Source organism: Cynocephalus volans, chromosome 6 (assembly GCF_027409185.1).
Source record: "Cynocephalus volans isolate mCynVol1 chromosome 6, mCynVol1.pri, whole genome shotgun sequence".
In the NCBI taxonomy this organism is placed as follows: domain Eukaryota; kingdom Metazoa; phylum Chordata; class Mammalia; order Dermoptera; family Cynocephalidae; genus Cynocephalus; species Cynocephalus volans.
The window spans coordinates 2,406,714-2,428,729 of record NC_084465.1 but is presented as its reverse complement, the minus strand read 5'-3'; the positions used below and the strand labels follow the sequence as shown (position 1 = coordinate 2,428,729).

General features: G+C 35.9%; 1 protein-coding gene across 5 annotated transcripts in view; it reads right to left on the bottom strand.

The window, feature by feature from the left end:
* Positions 1 to 1,747: 1,747 nt before the first annotated feature.
* Positions 1,748 to 22,016, bottom strand: part of LMBR1 (limb development membrane protein 1) — a 162,243-nt gene continuing 141,974 nt past the window's right edge. For 3 of the 5 annotated variants that reach the window (XM_063098786.1, XM_063098787.1, XM_063098789.1), the window contains 2 exons: positions 8,363 to 8,524; positions 3,420 to 5,038 (listed from right to left, as the gene is read on the bottom strand). In XM_063098786.1, coding sequence (XP_062954856.1) covers positions 4,953 to 5,038; positions 8,363 to 8,524 — 248 coding nt within the window. In that variant the 3' untranslated portion in view covers positions 3,420 to 4,952. Of the gene's footprint in view, positions 2,035 to 3,419; positions 5,039 to 8,362; positions 8,525 to 22,016 lie in introns of those variants that run through there. The other 2 variants (XR_010023820.1, XM_063098788.1) reach the window with 2 other exon arrangements.

Below are 22,016 nucleotides of genomic sequence, written 5' to 3'. Positions count from 1 at the left end.
GTTGTATGACCTCAGGCAAATGTCTTCACCTTCTGAGTTGTGTTGTCTGTAAAATGGTGGTACTTTCTATTTCACAGGGTGCTGCTGAGGGCTGACCATATGTGAGGACACAGTACTCACCCCCTTTCGAATCCCCCATGCCCCTTTCACCACCCCCACTTCCACAGTAAGGACTAAAAGAAAGGAAAAAGTGAAACACTCTTCAGACTGAACTAAATAAAGCTAGGCTAGGAGAGAAGAAGTAATGAGAAATTTTGAAAAGGGAGGTGCTAGCATGGCATAGCAATTTATGCATAGAGAAAGATCCTCATTGAGTATATGTAATGTTTGAATGATCTGAAGTCTTAATTTCACTGAGTCATACTTTCATTCTTAAATTTAAGTATCTTCTTTCTTTCTTTTTCCTTTTTGTGTAGGCTTCCCCCCCCTGCGACTATGTCCCTACTATGTTCATTGATGATAATAGTATCCATCTTAGACAATATCTGGCACATAATCAACACTACACACTTAGCTATGATGATGGTGGTAATGGAGGTGATTGTTTTTAGGGTTCTCTGCAAGAGAAAGGCATTGCAATTTTAAAGAATGCATAACATGTGCTGCACCAAAGTTTTCAGAGTGAACTATCTCAAATAATCTGTTCTAACAGGGTGATCTGTTTCAGTTCAGTCAATGACTACCTCATTGATCTCTTTGAGTAGTCACCGCCCCCCCCCTTTTTTTGCGGCTGGTTGGTACAAGGATTGAACCCTGGATCTTGGTGTTAGCAGCACCACATTCTAACTAACTGAGCTAACTGGCCAGCCCTTGCTCAGTCTCTTCTCTAAAGAGCCTTATTTTAACACACTTCCCCACCTCCAACAGCCCTGGGTTCCTACTGTCACTCAGTTGGTTGGCCATTCTTTGTATAAGTTCTTTTTTCAAACCAGACTCCAAAGTTATGTTTTTCAAACTGAAGTTTACCATCCATTTAGAAAGCCAGGAAATAACTTACTGTTTTGTGTCCAGTATTTTTTAAAATAACAATAAAACATAATAGAAAATGTCAGCATGCTTCACACATAGTAAAAGTAGGTACCATTTTGTTAAATTTTTGCTTACATCTGTAAGAGTATGTGTGTGTGTGTGTGTGTGTGTGTGTACTGTGTTACAAAGTAAAATGTGTTTCTTACTGTGGTCACAAAGTTTGAAAGCCACTGATATATAGGTCTGTCAATGAATTAACCAGATGCTAACAGCATTTACTCTTCTGAGAACTCTGGATTAAACTGCCCAGACCACAGGGGGTGCTGCTTAGTACTCCTATGGAAGAAATTAAGAGAAATCAAACAAATCTAAATAACTCAAATAAAATTAAATAATGTAAAATACATGCTTTCTATTATTGATACTACATTTTGGGTTGCAAGAAACTGATCTACCAATAACTCCACAACAAAAAGAGAAAGAAAATATCCACTTCTTCCTCAATTCAACATTTTATCAGAATAATTATTACTCTTTATAAAACTAAAAAAGGAAGTAGCCTATAAATACCCTTAAATTTTAGCCATGATGGTATTTATGACTGAAAAACAAAAACAAAAAAAATCACATATAAGTGCTTATAAACCAAATATGAAATCACTTTTCATAAAACTTTAATTTCTAAGACATGTAAAAAGTCACACTAAAAGTATCTCATAGAAAAAAGACTAACAATTTGTAAACAAAACAATCTGTGAACAAAAATAATTTACCAGTGTGTTCAAACATCATTTTTTTAAAGTAACATTATACCAGCTTTTGAAAATTTAAAAAGTCAGTACTGCATTTATATTCATATCTTTTTAAAAATCTTGCAATAATTCTGCCTTTATGCATTAAATACTGTGCTAACAACAAAGAAAGCACATAGGGCTTGTAAACTATGGAAAACTGTGTCAGCAGATTAAATCATTACTGAAGCAGCAGGGTTGGCCCGCTGGATGCGCAGCAAAGTGAGGAGAGGCTGCCGTGGCTGAGAGCAGGTGCACGTGTACCTCAGTTCACCTAGAGGCAAAACAATGCAAAGGCTTTGTTATCCACCAACCAGCCCCTCAGTGTAGAATTTAAGGAGCTAATATTAAAGTTGCATATTTAGAAATCTATTTTTACCCATAATGTACATAAAACTATGTGAATATTAAATTTAAGAGATATTTTGGAAAGTCAGTAAAAATCAATACAAATGTTATAATCTGTAAAATTTATAACTGTAAAATAATTTATTTTAATATTGCAGAACCAATTAATTGATAAGAATCTGCTAAGTCTCCTTAAGAAACTCTAACTATAGTACCTAATGCTCTCTTAGATACTAAAGGTGCAAGAGAATAAAAAGGACAGCTTGATTTAATGCAGTCGCTGGTGCACCCCATCCAATAAGAAATGAAACAGGAGTTCCAGAATTAATTTAACTGTGAACATGTGGAGCTCTGTCTTCCAGGGTCTACCTGCATTCTCTTTCTCTAGTGTACAACTGTAATAAAAGGGTGATTGTCCTTACCAGCACTCAGACTGTTTGGCCTCAGTGTTCTACCATTCATTTCTAGGTCTGTCATACAAAACAGCCTCCAGCATATGTTCAATAGAACCACGTGCATTTGGAGTAATCTCTCATCAAGAGGAAGATTCTTGTGTATGTGATCAGGAATAGAGTCTCAAGGGGTTGTGATTATGCAGAAGACTGAGTGTATAACAATCTGTATTTGTTATAAAAGGCATTTGAGAACCAAGGTTTGAAACTGTCCTTCCACATGATGCTTATCCTCTGTTTCAACAGCAACAAAGATGCATCCAATAACTGTGTTTAAAAAAAAATTTATAATTCATCTTACTAAGCTTACTGATCCAAAGTTCGCTATGTCTGGAGGGAAAGAAATTTTCAAATGAACAAAAAGTTGTGATAGACATTAAAAAGTTTACTATTTTACTAAAAATCTTTCAGACATCTTACAAATATCCAGGAACTCTTTCTTTGGATGTGACTTGAAACTGGTGTAAGTTAAAACTAATATTAGTATACTCCTGAGGTTTTTTGTGTTCCCCCCTTGACTTGGTCTGCTCAAAATATGGATTCCAAGTTTCAGTAAAAATCAAAACTTGCAATGAATGCTTAAACAGTTATAATTATAAGTGAAATTCTAAAGTAGCTGATTTTTATTAATTTTCTACACATGTAGATCTTATGCTGAGAAATTCACTAATACTAGATTTGGTGGTACTTATTAAGTGCTGCTTAGAATCACAAAATAAATATTCTCTTATTTTAAAACTAAGCTGCATTTTTAAAAGACGAAAAGCTCAGAAAGAAATGCAGAGGTATAAGAAAAAGAGAAGTATATTCAATGGAACATATAAATACACAGATTAAATTTTCTTATTATTTTGGCTCTAAGTGGAAATTTTTTATGTCAAATAGATACAACCTGTTTTTCATAAATTTCTCCAAAAAAACGTTTAAATTCAACAATTTGAAAAAAATGTTGTTTTACTTTTGTCTGAACACAGACAATCTGTTGTCATACACATAGTGCATGTGAACATACATACTTATACAGACTGCGTAACTATGAATTATGTGCAAATGGGCCCATCTTATATTTTTGCATGCACAATTTTCGGTACTCTATCTTAGTGGATGGTAACAGAGTATAAGTTCATAATTTTTATTCAATGAAACTAAAGTCAGAAACCATCCCAACAATTATTTACAAGTTAATAATTGAATGATTATCAAATCATGTTACACTGCACAACTACTCTTACATCATGAATGCTGATGCTATGAGTTTTGGATATTAAACTGGTAACTTTTATAAGTTGGAAGATTAAATTGGTATATACAAAAGTAATCAAAGGATGAAAAATGTAAGAAAAGGGTTTCTACAACTGAGAATTTATATTTTTCATAAGGATCACAGAAAAACAACGAATTAAGTGATCTCTGAAAAAAATGCTTTAAAAAACTGAGTGTACATATAGCCTAGCCTGTAAGGCAAAATCTAAGTTACAAGTGTACTCAACACTGGCAACTATGTTATGAGAGGTAATACTGAATTATATACACATAAACTGTCATTAAACTATGATTACATAATACTTCCTACCACAGCTTATTATGCTGTATTATAAAAGATATTCCTGTGGTTTTCTACCAAGGCTCAGGTTTTAAAGAATTTAGTATTTTTCCCTTGGCTCACAGTATAATCAATATTACTCTGTAACATAAATCAGAAACTATGCTTTTGTTGTCTTTTTTAAGAAAATAAAAAATATAGTGTGCAACCATTACAGTTCTTTTTCGTGACCGGCACTCAGCCAGTGAGTGCACTGGCTGATTCCGAACCCGCGTCGCCGCGTTCCCAGCGCCGCACTCTCCCGAGTGCGCCACGGGCTCGGCTAACCATTACAGTTCTAATACACCCACTGCAATAATACCATCTACAAGCAGTTTCTATTGAACCTGAAAACTGATTTTCTGAGGAACCTTTGCTTGGGACCAAGGATGCCTTTCAGGTAGTGTTCCACATTCTGAATAAAATATAAAATAGGATTTAAATGAATCTTTAGGAAATCCCAAAGTTTGCTTTTTCTGACATTTTCCTATCAGGTGAAAAATATTTTCACATGAATGACTGTATTTACTATATGAGCAAATGTATCTGTAGAAGAATGTGTTGTTCTAGATATATCTCTAAGAAATCCACACTGAACTGGAAACTACAGGGTCTATCAGAAAGTCAAATTTTAAAAAAGAAGATCAGCAATAGCCAAGTTCTTAGTAGGTTATGAAAAAAATGTCACTGATAGGCCGAGGCCCTACACATGGACAAAGGTCAGCATGAGAACGCTTCTTCATCTGCTGGGAATGTCGGGAGTTGGGGTTCTCGGGTCTCTTGACTGTAGAATGGGGCCAGCTGGGTGTCTCACAGTGCTTTCTGATGCCCATTTGCAGAAGGCTTGGTTGTTTCTGAATCCCTTGAAGTATTTGATAAATGAAGTTTATGAAGCCCTGCAGAAGAATTAAGAAAATGGTAAGAGATGATGTATTGTTGAGCAGTTGGGCAAAAGCTGGGGTGGGGGAGAGAGGAGATTTACAAAGCAGAATGTAAAGTTTTACTGTGGAAGCTGTGATGTGCCAGCCAGATCCCCTTTAGGAATGAAAGGTTTCTTCTCCCTACTGGCAGCTCCTTTTGGGGATGGCCTAAGTTAAAGACAGCTACTGAGCAGGAAGTCAAGCCCCCTTCCAGGACAGCCTGCCCCCAATGTCTGACAGCAAGCATGGCTATAATGGCTGCCCCCTTCTCCTCAACTCAGTAGAGCTCAGAAAGGTCCTCCCTAGTCACAACATCCCACAGGCCCAGCTCGGGCTTCTGGTGCAACTGCATCAAGTCACAGTTCCTCTCTGCACACCGCCCCCGCCTTTTAATAAACTTCCTCCTGGCAAGCCTATTCCCATCCCAAAGTGTACTTCCCAGAGAACCTAGCCTGAGACAGATATGTCCCCATTTTTGTTTTAAAATACACACATACATATTACTCACATGAAGGAAAACGTAGGGAAAGACACACCAAATTATTAATAAGTAATTAAAAAGAAAAGCAGTGGAAAAAATTACCAAAAAAGAAGGAAATGGCAAAAGAACACACTGAATGCAAATAGTCATTACTCAAAGGTATTTCACAGAATAAAAAATGATCACTATCTTTTTAAATTACATTCCTTTTGTATCATACAGCAATTATTTACATAATATATCTAATATATAGAACAATGTTGTACCCTAACAGGAAGAAAAGGTGGAAGAAAATCCAGGAGTTTATGTGGTACTAAAGTTTCAAGTACTTTTAAAAAAAAATGAGACACAGTAACATACAAGAATACATAAGCAGCACATCTATAGGGAAGATTTTGAGAAAATAGTATTCATAAGGGTCAGACCTCTGTAACATCTCAAAAATTGGAAAATACTTTTCCTCCTAAAATTCCAGATGGTAATTTACCTGACTGTTAGGCAGTTTTATATCACTCTTAAACCGACACAGCTCTCCAAAATTTTAAATTTCTGTCACCTGCATATCTTAATGAAAGAAAAGGTAAAATTGTGCCTCTCTATAATGACTGAATTGGAAGGAAAAAAAAAATCAATCCGACACAAAAAATGGTTCTAGTCCCAGGAAAGGCCAACCAACTGAGTGACAATAGGAACCCAGGGCTGTTGGAGGTGGGGAAGTGTGTTAAAATAAGGCTCTTTAGAGAAGAGACTGAGCAAGGGCTGGCCAGTTAGCTCAGTTAGTTAGAATGTGGTGCTGCTAACACCAAGATCCAGGGTTCAATCCTTGTACCAACCAGCCGCAAAAAGGGGGGGGGGGGGCGGTGACTACTCAAAGAGATCAATGAGGTAGTCATTGACTGAACTGAAACAGATCACCCTGTTAGAACAGATTATTTGAGATAGTTCACTCTGAAAACTTTGGTGCAGCACATGTTATGCATTCTTTAAAATTGCAATGCCTTTCTCTTGCAGAGAACCCTAAAAACAATCACCTCCATTACCACCATCACCATAGCTAAGTGTGTAGTGTTGATTATGTGCCAGATATTGTCTAAGATGGATACTATTATCATCAATGAACATAGTAGGGACAGAGTCGCGGGGGGGGAAGCCTACACAAAAAGGAAAAAGAAAGAAAGAAGATACTTAAATTTAAGAATGAAAGTATGACTCAGTGAAATTAAGACTTCAGATCATTCAAACATTACATATACTCAATGAGGATCTTTCTCTATGCATAAATTATCCCCTTAGAGCACTCCAAAGAATAACGGAAAACATTTGGAAAGAAAAGTTTATCTATTACATAGTTTTACACAACTCTTGATAATTCCAATGTCTGTTAGGGCCAAAGAACTGACACAACATATAAGAGCTTTTACGTGAGGTTAAGTTAATGTTTTACTACTTTAATAAAGGCTTCCTTAGCAAAATGATATCCAGAAAACCTAACTCAAATGCTAAACTTACTATAATTTTTTGCAACCATCTCATTTAGTGAATGGTAACTGAGAATTTATCTAAGATTATGGCTAACTAATCTTGCCATTACAACAGGGTTAATAACTAAGTTTTAACTCTGGACATTTGACTGAGAGGACTGTTTGATTCCCATTTCATATTTTAGTTTTAACGTGGCCAGCATTGTGAAACCTAGGCATTAAAATCCATAAACTATTTGGTGCTTCATCTGAAATGAGATGTAACTTTTTCCTTTCAGGCCAGTATTTCATCAGCCATTCCCTCACAGAGAGTATGCAAAGTAAAATACATATGGACAGATGATCTGAAATCATTTTCCCCCCCCAAGGTCATCCTTTCAAACATCAAGAATGGAAAGGCTTGGTGGTGTGAGAAGCTTTATTTCTGCTCATATAGTTTAAGTTACCTGAAAACTGTACCTTAGTGAATCAATCAATATGTCGTCTTCTGCAATAGTTAAAAGCCACGATGCAATATGGAGTATAAGCATCCAAATGATGTCAACTCAGGTAAATATGAACTAAAGTCAGGATTTTCTATAATTTTTTAAAATAAACCACTGCCTTTCCCTTCTTTTGTCATAAAATTACACACCCCAAACCCAAGATAGTTTATATTTTCCTGGTATTCTTAAATCAAAAACTTGAAATACATTTAGCACTAATGTGGAAATAAGCATGAAAAATACATTCACAGGTTACATGTGTACTTTAGCTAAACCTAACAGTTTTTAATGCCATCACAATAGGTGTGACTCATGGAATACATGATAATAAATCCTCTCTCTCCTATTAGTGACAAGAACCCTAACATTTTTAACCTCAACTACTTGGCTTACTTAGGAGAATTATGGGTCAGCCCGATACTTGTAAAAGCTAAGCCTCAAAAAAAGCTTTAGCAAAAAAAACGGTGAACAGTATCATTACCAAAAAATAAGCCTTGAACGCAGTATCATCCTCACCACCATCATGCAACACCATAACAACAAAGGAGATAATGTTTGCTGCGTTCTTACAACGTGCCAGGCACTGCGCTAAGGCCCTTTCAAGAACTGTTTCAGTTCATATTCACAATCCTAAAAAAAAGAAGCTATTGTCACTATTTCACAGATGAGGAAGTTGAGGCTTACTGAAGTAAGGTAATTTTTCACAAAATCATAGTAAGTAATGGATCAAGATTTGACCTCTAAGGTTTTACGTATTTGGAAAACTGAAGAGTTGATGACTTAAAATTAACTCAAATGTCAAAATTTTTAATTAGGAGAAAGAGAGAAAAATACTCATAAACCTCAGGATTACCTAGGGCCTTGAAAAGTTCTTCTCGTACAGCAGAGGTGAATTTTCTGACCAGACACAATGTTGTCACAATAGCAAAAATCAAATTGTAGGATAATACAATATAGAAATTTCCCAGCCAATTAAACCTTCCAAAGTCTCCAAGTAGATCAAATCTAGTGATTCCTGTTAAAAATAAATAAAATAGCCCTTAATAAAATCAGGTAAGATATATTTGTTACAAAATAAAGTACAAATAAGATCAAATTCCACAGACTTTCTTATTTCTGGTATGTGGGATGTTCTGATGAATAAGTCCTAGTTTAAAACATATAGCTGTTATCTAGTGGAACAACCTCCAGCCAGCCCTAACCTGCTCCCCATACATACCACAGTCACTTGCAGGTGATAAGCAATGAGACTGGAATGGACGCCCCTTGTCACTTGCTCTGAATCCATGCTTATGTTAAAAAGGAACCGAGTGTGCTATATATATGGAGAGGATAGTGACTGCATGCACAACTGGAGTGGGATGGCTTAACTGATCACAGGAGACAAGAATCGTGATGAAAAAGGTGCCTGGGCAGACCCTCACACCTCCCCCACAGCTGCCCCACTGAACCCTCTCTTCACTCAGTTCTCTGTTCAAAGAGGAAACCTCAGGTTCCCCTACCTAAAACAGTTGGGCCCTCCATGGCCAACTATTACCTGGAATTTTTTTTTTTTTTTCCTTTTTGGCTTATTTATTGCCTGTTTTCCACACTAGAATTCAAGTTCTATAAGAACAGGATTTGTTGTTGATTTCACTCCTATAATCTCAATGCCCAGAGCAATGCCTTACACATACTTAATATTTATTACATAAATGAATAAATAGGATAATTTCCTTCCATTAGAAACACTGTTAATCTGAACTTAATGCTATAGGTTTATAGAACAACAGGACAAAGCTGGAAATACAGTGATATTATATCATATGACTTTAAGTTACTTAAATTCACCTACATATATTTTTTTAAGTATTTTTATTTAAAAAATAATTTAAATAGTCATTCTATTCAATGAGCACATGCCCCAGGTCTAAAACTTATTGAAAAGAATGTATGAATTGTAGGATTTTCCTGACCATTGATGGATAAATAAATCACATCATTCAGGCAGTCAGTCAAGGGGGAGAGAATGGGATTGTCAAAATCCTTCAAGGAGAGCGTGAAAGCTACTTGGGGACCATATACAGTTTAAACTACAAAGAGTTAAAAGAAGTAATAAAAATTGCCTGTGGGACTATATAAATGACATTGTGTACCTCCTTTTCCAGGAGATTTACGAGTTTTATGGGTGACTTCAGGAATCACTTGACAGCTCTATCTCACATCATCAACTGACTTTTGAACAACTCTCACCGCTCCCCCAGTAACTCCATCATCTACTATAGATAACTCCACTGAAGTATCTTTCAAAAAAAAAAAAAGGAAAATCTTCACACAGAAAAGTGTAATAAAAACAGGAGATTTCAAAAGTAGTTCTTCTGGGCTGGCTGGTTAGCTCAAGTGGTCAGAGCATGGTGCTGTAACACCAAGGTCAAGGGTTCAGATCACTTTACTGGCCAGCTGCCCAAAAAAAAAAAAAAAAAAAAAAAAAAATTAAATGGAGCCCCAATACATCTCTCAAAGGAATTCTCAGTAGAAACCCTACAGGCCAGAAGAGAACAGAGCTAAAGGAAAAAGACTGTCAGCCAAGAATTCTCTATCTGGCAAAACTAACCTTCAAATATGAAGGAGAAATAAAGTCTTTCCTAGACAAACAAATGCTAAGGGAATTCATTAACACTTGACCTGCCTTATAAGAAATGCTAATGGGAGATCTTTAATCTGAAAGAAGACAACGCTAAGGAGCAGCAAGAAAACATATGAAGGTACATAAAATAAAGTAGTGTGAGTTCACAGACTACCTCAGGATGTCGTTGGGGTGAATAAAGACCTTACGTCCTCAGCATGAAGACTAAGGTCAGGCCCAACAAGACACTAGATACAGGCAATATTTAAATACATGAATACATCTTTTAAGATGTATCTTGAAACAATAAAGTATCAAAAGTGGGGGGGGGGGCGCGCCACGGGAGTATGATGCCAAAGCACTGAATTGGCTTTGGTTTTTTTCTTAGATGTCAAAGTTATTAGTCTAAAATAATTTGTTATAAATATAATGTATTTTGTAAGCTTTATGGTAGCTATACCACAAAAACTTAGAAGAGACATACTAAAAATAGTCAGAAAGCAAATGTGAAGATATAGAAAACCACTCAACCACAAAGGAAGACAGTAAGACCAGAAAAAAGGACCCACAAAACAACTACATAAAAATAGTAAAATGGTAGTAACAAGTCCCTACCTATCAAAAATGTGAACAGATTAAATCCCCTAATTAAAAGACACAGAGTGGCTGAATGAATTATAAAACAAGAGGTAATAATATGTGCCTACAAGAAACTCACTTGACCAATAAAGACAAACATATCCTGAAAGTGAAGGGATAGAAAAAGATATTTCATGCAAAAGGAAACCAAAAAAGAGCAGGAGTAACAATACTTATATCAGATAAAAGAGACTTCAAGCCAAGGAAAGTAAAAAAAAAAAAAGATAAAGGAGGTCATCATACAATGATAAAGAGATCAATTCAACAAGAAGATATAACAACACTAAATCTATACACACCCAACTCTGGAGCACTTAGCTATATAAAGCAATTACTATTGGACCTAATGGGAGAGATTGACTCCAACACAATAACAGTTGGGGAATTTAATAACCCATTTCCAGCAAAGGACAGATCATCCAGACAAAAAATTAACCAGGAAGCATCAGAATTAATCTCTACTATAGGCCAACTTGATCTAATGGACATTTCTAGAACATTTCATCCAACAGCTACAGAATACACATTCTTCTCAAGAGCACATAGAACATTCTCTTGAATAGACCATATGGCAGGACACAAAACAAGAAATTTTAAAAAATCAAAATCATATCAACTACCTGATCCAACCACAAAGGAATAAAATTAGAAATCAACAACAAAAGGGATACTGGAAACAGTATAAACACATGTAAATTAAACAAGAAGCTCCTAAACAATGAATGGGTCAAAGAAGAAATCAGGAAGGAAATTTAAATATTCCTGAAGACAAATGAAAATGAAAACACAACATGCCAGAACCTATGGGACACAACAAAAGCAGTTCTAAGAGGCAAGTTTACAGCAATAAATACCTACATCAAAAAAAAGAAAGACTTCAAATAAACAACCTGACATTACACTTCAAGGAGCTCAAAAAACAACAAGCCAAACCCAACATCAGTAGAAGGAGAAAAATAACAAAGATCAGAGCAGAAATAAATGAATTAGAGATTAAAAACATAATACAAAAGATTGATGAACAAACTGTCAGTTTTTTGAAATGATAATCAAAATCAATAAACCTTTAGCGGGACTAAAGAAGAAAAAAAAGAGAGAAGACTCAAATAAACAAAATCAGAAAAGAAAAAGGAGCCATTACAACTGATACCACAGAAACAAAGATCGTAAGAGACTACTCTTAACAACTATATGCAAACAAACTGGAAAACCTAGAAGAAATGGATAAATTCCTGGACACATACAACTAACCAAAGTTGAATTATGAAGAACTAGAAAACCTACACAGACCAACAGTGAGAAATGAGACTGAAGCAGTAATAAAAAGTCTCCCAACAAAGAAAACCCCAGGACCAGATGGATTCACTGCCAGATTCTACCAAACATTTAAAGAAGAACTAACACTAATTCTTCTCAAACTCTCCCAAAATATTGAAGAGGAGGGAAAACTTCCAAACTCACTCTACAAGGCCAGCATTCCCCTCATGCCCAAACTGGAAAAAGACATAAGAAACAAAGAAAACTACAAACCAATATGCCTAGTGAACACACGTGAAGATCCTCAGAAAAATACTAGCAAACAGAATACAGCAACACATTAAAAAGATCATACACCATGATTGAGTGCAATTCATTCTGGGGATGCAAGAATGGATCAACATATGCAAATCTATAAACGTGATACATCAACAGAACAAAGGAAAAAAAACATGACCATTTCAGTAGGTGGAGAAAAAGCATTTGATAAAATCCAACACCGTTTCGGAATAAAGACACTCAACAAATTAGGTGTAGAAGGAATGTACCTCAACACAGTGAAGGCCATATATGACAAACCCACAGCTAATTTCATACTGAAAGGACAAAAATTGGAGGCTTCTCCTCTAAGATCTGAAACAAAATAAGGATGCCCACCTTCCCCACACTTTTTCAACTTAGTACTGGAAGTTCTAGCCAGTGCAATAAGGCAAGAGAAAGTAATTAAGGGCATTCAAACCAAAAAGGAGGAAGTCAGACTACCCCTACTTGCAGACGACATGATCCTCTACACAGAAAACCCTAAAGACTCCATGAAAAAATTATTAGAATAAATGAATTCAGTGAAGTGGCAGGATACAAAATCAACACACAAAAATCAATTGCCTTCCTATACACCATCAACAAAATAGCTAAAGAAGAAATCAAGAAAGTAATCCCACTCACAATAGCTACCAAAAAAATGAAATACCTAAGAGTAAATTTAATGAAGGAGGTGAAAGACCTGTACAATGAAAACTACAAAACATGGGTGAAAAAAATTGAAGAGGACACACAAAAAAAGAAAGATATCCCTGTTCATGGGTTGGAAGAATTAACATCATCAAAATGTCCATATTACCCAAAGCAGTCTATACATTCAACACAGTTCCTATCAAAATACCAATGACATTCATCACAGAAACAGAAAAAAGATCTCAAAATTTTACATGGAACCACAAAGACCCCATACAGCAAAAGCAATCCTGAACAAAAAGAAAGATGTTAAATGCATCACACTTCCTGACTTCAAAACATACTATAAAGCTATAGTAACCAAAACCACATGGTATTGACATAAAAACAGACAAATTGACCAATGGAATAAAATAGAAAGCCCTGAAATAAATCCAAACTTATAGCCAAATGATTTTTGACAAACGTGTCAAAAATACACAATGGGGAAGGGACAGTCTCTTCAACAAATGGGGCTGGAAAAGCTGGACATACACTTGCAGAAGATGGAAACTAGATCCCTATCTCTCATCATACACAAAAATCAACTCAAAATGGATCAAAGCCCTAAATTTAAGACCCAAAACTATGAAACAACTAGAAGAAAACAGGGGAAATGCTATGCAAAATGAGAATGCACAGCACTTTTTTGAGCGAGAATACAAAGGCACAGACAACTAAAGTAAAAATACATAAAAGATACTATACGAAACTAAAAAGCTTCTGCACAGCAAGGGACACTGTCAACAAAGTGACAAGACAAACTACAGAATGGGACAGTGTGTTTGCCAACCACATATCAGACAAAAGGCTAATATTCAGAATACATAAGGAACTTAAAAGGACGCAACACAAAAAGAAATAACCCAATCAAAAACTAGGCAAAGCACCTGAACAGACATTCCTCAAAAGAAGACATACAAATGGCCAACAGGTACATGGAAAAATGCTCAATACCACTAATCATCAGAGAAATGCAAATTAAAACCACGATAAGATATCATCTCTCTTCAGCTAGAATGGCTATTATCAATAAGATAGAAAACAGCAAATGCTGGCAAGGATGAGGAGAAAAGGGAGTACATTGTTGGCGGGAGTGTAAATTGATATAGCCACTGTGGGAAACAGTATGGACGTTCCCCAGGGAACTAAATATAGATCTACCTTATGACTCAGCTATCCCACTACTGGGTATATACCCAAGGAAATGAAATCAGTATATCAAAGAGACATTTGCACCCCCATGTTCATCTCAATGCTATTCACAATAGCCAAGAGATGGAATCAACCTAAATGTCCATCAGTGGATGAATGGATAAAAAACCCATGGTATAAACACACAATGGTAAGGCACAAAAAGACAAATACTGCATGATATCACTCATATGTGGAATCTAAAAGAAAAAAAAAAGTGCTTGTCATAATAGTATAGAGCAGAACTATGGTTATGAGAGGTGGGGGGAGGAGGAAATGTGGTGGACTGATGGATACAAAACTATGCTATCTAACCTACGTGAATCATTGTGCAGTATATGCATGTATTGAAACAACATTCTGTACCCCACAAATATGTGCAAATAAATGTTTAAATATTTTGGTTGGGAAAAAAAAAAAAAAAAAGAGGGCCTTTTGAGAGGTGATTAAGCCAAGAGGAAAGAACGCTGATGAATGGGATTAGTGCCCTTATAAAAAAGGCCTGAGGGAGCTTGTTTGTCCCTTTAGCCATCTGAAAACACAGCAAGAGAGCACCTTAATCTTGCACTTCCCAGCCTCCAGAACTGTGAGCAATAAATTTCTGTTGTTTACAAACTATCCAGTCTATGGCATTTTTGTTATAGCAGCCTTGCTGGACTAAGTCAATAGCCAAAGGTGAAAACAACCCAAAGGATCATCAACAGGTAAATGGATAAAACAATGTGTTATATCCATATGATGAAATATTACTTTGCAATAAAAAGCAACGAAATAGTGATACATGCTAGCTACATCATAGATGAGACTTGAAAATACTATGCTAAGTGAAAGAAGCCAGACACAAAAGATCATACATTGTATGGATGACACCATCCACTGTTTTCCCACAAAATGATGAGGAATGACAGGAAAGGAGACCTGCTCATGCTTGAACGGCAGGTGATGTGCTGAGGCAGGTGGCTGGGTCCCCACCAGGTTTGTGTTCCCACGACTCCCAGCCCACTGCAGCACTGGGCACAGAGTCCCACTCAAGAAATATCTATGGAATATTATCAGCATGTATAAAACATATTATTTAGCCTTAAAAAGGAAATCCTGCCATTTGTGACCACGACAACAGAGTAGGAGGACATTATGCTAGGTGAAATAAGCCAGACACAGAAAGACAAATACAGCATGATCTCACTGATATGTAGAATCTAAATTAGTCAAATTCATAGAAGCAGAGTAGGAATGGAAGGAGGGGGAAGGGGGTGATGTTGGGTAACAGGTACAAAATTTCAGTTATGTAAGATAAATAAATCCTGGAAATCTCATATACAATGTGGTGATGACAGTTAACAATACCACATTGTATATTTGTAATTTGCTAATATAGATAAATCTTAAATTTTTCACCATAAAGAATATGTTAATCAACTTGATTGTGGTGACTATTTCACAATGTATATGCATATCAAAACATCAAATTGCACACCTTAAACATATACAATTTTTATATGTCAATGATATCTCAATAAACCTGTTAAAAAACCAACAGCACAGACAATGGCAAGGAAGAAAAAGAAGTATGTTGTTGTAAGGTCCTTATACTAAGTGGTATATTATCACTTGAAGGTAGACTGTGATAAACTATACTATAAACCCTGAAGCAACTATTCAAATAACACAACAAAGACTTATAGCAAATAGGCCAACAAAGAAGATAATGTGGAACCATCTCTTTGTAAATGTACTTTATCTGAAAGAATGCAGATAAAGAGGAAGAGGAGAACAAAGAAGGGATGGAACAAATAGAAAACAAATCTCGAGATGGTAGACTCAAATGGAATCATAGCACATTCAATAATCACATTCAATGTAAATGGTCCAAATTAAAAGACAAAGGTTGACAGGTCAGATGAAAAAGCAAAACCCAACTATACAATGTCTATAAGAAACCAACTATTTAAATATAAAGACACAAGCAGGTTAAAAGTAGAACAGAATGAAGTAGAGTAATAGAAGAAAGCTGAAATGGCTATATTAATATAACACAAAGTAGATTTCAGAGCAAAGAATATTACAAGGCATAAAGATGGTAGTCAATATTATCATAATTAGAAGGGGTCAAATCACCAAGAGGACATAATAAACATAAATATTTATGTATCTAATAACAGGGCTTCAAAATACACAAAGCAAAAACTAACGGAACTGTCAGAAGAGATAACCAAATCCACAACTGTAGACAGAGATTTCAAAACTCCTCTCTCAATAACTGATAAAACAAGTGGAGAGTAAGAATACAGAGGACTTGATTAACAAAACCAACCAAATTCACGTCACATTATAGAACATGCTACCTTTGAGTGGCAGAACAGACCTTCTTTTCAACTGCACAATGAAGACAGACTATAGGGCCATAAAACAAATCTCAATAAATTCAAAATGATTCGACTCAAATAGAGTATACTCTCTCACTACAATGAAATCAATACAGGTTGACACCCCTAATCTGAAAATCTGAAATGCTTCAAAATCCAAAACTTTTTGAGCACCAACATGATGCTCAAATGCTCGAGGAGCATTGTGGATTTTGGATTTTTGGATTAGGGATGTTCAGCCAGAATGTGTTCTTCATATATTCCAAAATCCCCAAAAAAAACACCAAAATCCAAAATACTTTTTGGTCTCAAACATATTGGATAAGGGATACTCAACCTGTAATAGACAAACTAAATTAAGAATCAATAACAGACAAATCTCTGGAATATACCCAAATGTTTAGAAACTGAATAGCCTTCTTCTAAATAACTCATGGGCTGAAGAAAAAATAAACAGGGAAGTCAGAAAGTATTTTGAATGAAATGAAATGAAAATACTTTAGATAAAAATTGGGGGGATGCAGCCAAAGCAGTCCTTAGAAATTTATAGTGCTAGGTACCAATTTTAGAAAAGAAAAAAGATCTCAAATCAGTGAACTTAGCTTCAATCTTAAGAAATCAGAAAAATCAGAGAAAATGAACACCAAAGTAAGCAGAAGAAAATAAATAATAAATATAAAAACTAAATCAGATCTAGAAAATAAAAAAATAGAGAAAAATAAATGAAACAGAAAGCTGGTCCTTTGAGAAGGTCAGTAAAATCAATAAATCTCAAGCCATATTTTTCAGGAAAAAAAGAAGACACAAATCACCAGTATCACCTGTAAGAGATAATTTCACTGTAAGACTCTACTTATATTAAAAGGTTAATAAGAAACTTTATGCCAATAAACCTGGCAACTTAGACAAAATTTTAAAATTGCTAAAGACACTAAAAAAAGCCACTCAATAAGAAAAAGATACACTGAGTAGCCCTCTATTTGTAAAAGAAATTGAATTTGTTACTAAAACCTTTCCACAAAGTAAATTCCAGGACCAAAGGGCTACAGCAATGACCTATATCAAGCACTGAAGGACAAAAATCCAATTCTACAAAAACTCATCCATAAAATGGAAGAGGAGGGAGTATTTCTGAATACTTTCAATTAGGATAACATTACCCATATATCAAAAACCAGAAAAAGACACTAACAAGAAAAGACAACTACAGTCATAAATACAGATGTAAAAATTCTAAGCAAAATGTTATCAAATTCAATCCAACAATATAATAAAGGATAATATACATCATGACTGTGGTGGTCTGCTGTGGCTAGTGTCTGAAATCCTATCAACATCGCCAATTTGTCTGGCTACAGCAATGGCCTAGAATCCTCACAGCGCCAATTATCTAGCTCTTAATCCTGTTCGTGACCCCAATTGTAAAGCTAGGTGACCATGCCAGTTGTTGGACTCTTTTACCTGTTGGTAATCCTGCACCAACTAGGCTGATTGTCAAGCTAAGGCTGGGTCTGCAGCCCACAGACCCCTCAAGCCCATTGTCCAGATTGGGTCACAAGCCCTTCACATGCCAGGCTGGGTCACCAGACTCCTCACATGCCAGGCTGGGTCACCAGACCCCTTACAGAGATCTATGAGCTAGGTAACCAGCCAAAAGGTCCCTGGAGCCATAGGGTGGAAAGCATGGCTGCGCAGGGCAGACGCCTGAGGCCGACACCTGCCCGCCTGCTTCACTGAATTCTGTCTCTCTCTCTCTGTCTCTCTCTCTCTCCTGAAGAACACAAGAATAGCAACAAAACTAAAAAGATACACTGGCGCGTGTGTACATTAACTACACACACACACACACACACACACACACACACACACACACAATTTGCTTACAAAGGGTGCTGAACCACACCCAACCTGACCTGAGGTGAGGGCCCTGACCAAACTATTCTATTTTCCCAACAATGACCAAGTGGACTTTATTCCAGAAATACAAGGTTGGTTGGTTTAACATTTAAGAATTAATCAATGTAATTTAGAACATTTACAGACTAAAGAAAAACCACGATTACATCACTAGTTTCAGAAAAACGTATTTAACAAAATCCAACATCCATTCCTGATAAAAACACCAGCAAAGTAGAAAAAGAAAGAAACTTCTTCAATCTGGTAAAAGGTAACTCCAGAAAACAGCAACAACAACAACAAAACCTCCAGTTAATAGTGAGAGACAGAATGCTTCCCAGCATGATGAGGAACAAGTCAAGAGTGACTGTTCTCAAACCCAACTAAGAAGAAAATTCAATGAAATCCACAAAACAGCTACTAAAACTAATAAATGAGTTTAACAAATTCACAAGATATGAGATCAATCTATAAAAACTATCTCTATGTATTAGCAAAGAACTATTGGAAATTGAATTTTTTAAAAATACCATTTATTATAGCATCAAATGGACAAGACCTGAACAACAATAACAAAAAAACCTCCAAAACATTGCTGAGACAAATTAAAGAATTAAATATGTGTACCATGTTCAGGGACTGAAAGAATATTGTAAAGATGTTAATCCTTTCCAATTTGTTTTATGTATTCTAAACAATCCAACCAAACTCCCAGCAGACTTCTTTGCAGAAAATGACAAGCTAATTTTAAAAGTTATGTGGGAATGCAGAAGACAAAAACAACTCTGAAAAAGAACAAAGCTAAAGAACTTACACTACCTGATCTCGAGTCTTACAATCAACCTACGGTAGTTCAGACGGTGTAGTACTGAGGTAAAGACAAAGACAGACAAGGAAGGAACAAAATAGAGCCCAGAAACAGACCTGCACCCACACATACATGGACAACTGATTTTCAGTGAAAGTTCAAAAACAATTCAGTGGAAAATGAATAGATTTTTCAAGCAACAGTGTTAGAATTATTAGCTATCTATATTTAAAAAAAACAAACTTCAATCCATACCTTACACTACTTACAAAATGGGTCATGAACCAAAGTGTAAAACCCAAAAAGTAAAAAGCTTCTAGATGAAAACAAAGAGGACATTCTTTATGATCTTGGGTTAGAGAAAGATTTAGTAGATACGACACCAAAAGCACAAGCCAAAATTAAGACTGTCTGTTCTTTGACAGATATTGTTACAAGAATAAAAAGACAGACCACTGAATAGGTAAACAGCACCCAAAGTTCAAGAATAAGAAAATAAACCCAATTTTTAAAATGAGCAAAAGATATGAATAGAAACTTCATCCAAGAAAACAGACAGATGGCAAATAAGCACATTGGTCATCAGGGAAATGCAAGTTAAATCCACAAAATGATACCACTACACACCTATAGGATGTCTAAAACTGACTGACTATACCAAGTGTCACTAAGATGTGGAGGAACCAGAATTCTCATACACATCTGTTGGGAATGCAGAATGGTACAGGCATTTTGGAAAAATGAAACATACACCCAGGCAATCCATTCCTAATTCACCGAGACAAATGAAAGTGTAGGTCCATACAGAGACTTGGATATGAATGTTACAGCAGCTTTATTTATAATAGCCAAAAGTTGTAAACAAAGCAGATGTCCTTCAATGGGTGAATGGCTAAATAACTGTGATATTTACATACAAGGAATACTACTCGGCAATAAAAAAGGAATTAATTATTGATACACACAACATCACGGGTTAATCTTAAAGTAAGTATGTTAAATAAAAGAAACCAGACAAAAAACAGTTCACTTTGTGTGATTTCATAAATATACAATTCCAGGAAATATTAACAAATTTATAGTTACAAAAAGCAGGTTAGACACACCTGTTAGAATGGCCAAAATCCAGAATAATGACAACACCAAATGCTGATGTGGAGCGACAGGAACTCATGTATTGCTGGTAGGAATGCAAAATGGTACAACCACTTTGGAAGATAGTTCGACAGTTTTTTTACAAAACTAAACAAAGTCTTACAATACAATCCAGCAATCACGCTCCTTGGTATCTACCCAAAGGAGCTGAAATCTTATGTCCACACAAAAACCTGCACACAAATTTTATAGCAGCGTTATTCATAACTGCTATAACTTGGAAGCAACCAAGAAAGAGGTCCTTCAGCAGGTGAACAGATGAATAAACTGTGGCACATCCAGACAGTGGAATATGATTCCACCCGGTAAAGAAATGAGCTATCAAGCAATAAAAGAAATGGAGGAAACTTAGATGCATATTGCAAAGTGAAAGAAACCAATCTGAAAAGGCTACATACTGTAGGATCCCAACTGTATGACATTCCGGAAAAGGCAAAACTATGAAGACAAACAGATTAGTCGCTGTCAGGGGTTGGGGGGAGAGAGGGATGAACAGGCGGAGCACAGATGATTTTTAGGGCAGTGAAACTCATCTGTACGATACCTTAATGGTGGACACATGTCATTATACATTTGTCAAAATCCACAAAATGTCCAGCACCAAGAGTGAACCCGAGCGTGAACTACAGACTCAGTGATAATGATGTATCAATGTAAATTCATCAGTCGTAACAATGTACCACCCTGGAGGGGATGTTAATAACAGAGGAGGCTGTGCATGTGAGGGGGCAAGGGGTATATGGGTATCTCTGTACCAGTCTCTCAATTTAGCTGTGAACCTAAAACTGTTCTAAAAAAATTAAGTCTCTATAAGAAAGAAAGAAAGAAAAAAAAAAAAAACCACAGGTTAGTGGCCGCCTGGAGATGATTTAATGGTGGAAAGGAGAATGGGGGAGGGTGTGAGGGAGGAAATATATGGGGTCAATAGGAAATGTCTGGGGGTAATGGATACCTTCACTATCTTGATTGTGGTGGTGGTTTCATGGTGTACACATTAAGTCAAAACATCAAATTGTCACTTTAAATATGTGCAGTTTATTATAGGCCAATTATATCTCAATAAATGTGTTAAAATGCATTTATTAAGCTTCAGACTATATACCAATATCATTTGAACATATCAGTATATGGCTGTGCCAATTAGATTTAATTAGAAACTATGTTTCTGTTTTGTTTTGTGTTAGAGGTTTAATTTTTGAAATATTTTTGAGTCCCTACTATATTCCTAACACTAAAAAGCTACTGTAGGAGTTACAAAATAAGTTTATAAGATGCTCATTCTCTTCCTAGGAAGTGAAGACTTCATAATATTCAATAGTTCCAGCATGACTAAATGTCTTTGTGCAAACAGGTAAGTAAAATAAGCTGCCCCACTGTGCACATGAACTAAATGCTGTGTGACAGGAGTCCCTTTCCTCAAGGAGTGAACAACTTTATAGGAGAAAAGAAAGGTAAGCAATTAGAATACAATACGGTAAGAGAAAAGAAAAGAACACTTGCTCAGAATCTACTTCATAAACACTCCTCTTGCAATGAAATGCTGAAATAAAATCATATACTCAGCTCTCTGCTTTTCATGCTATACAAGTCTGAC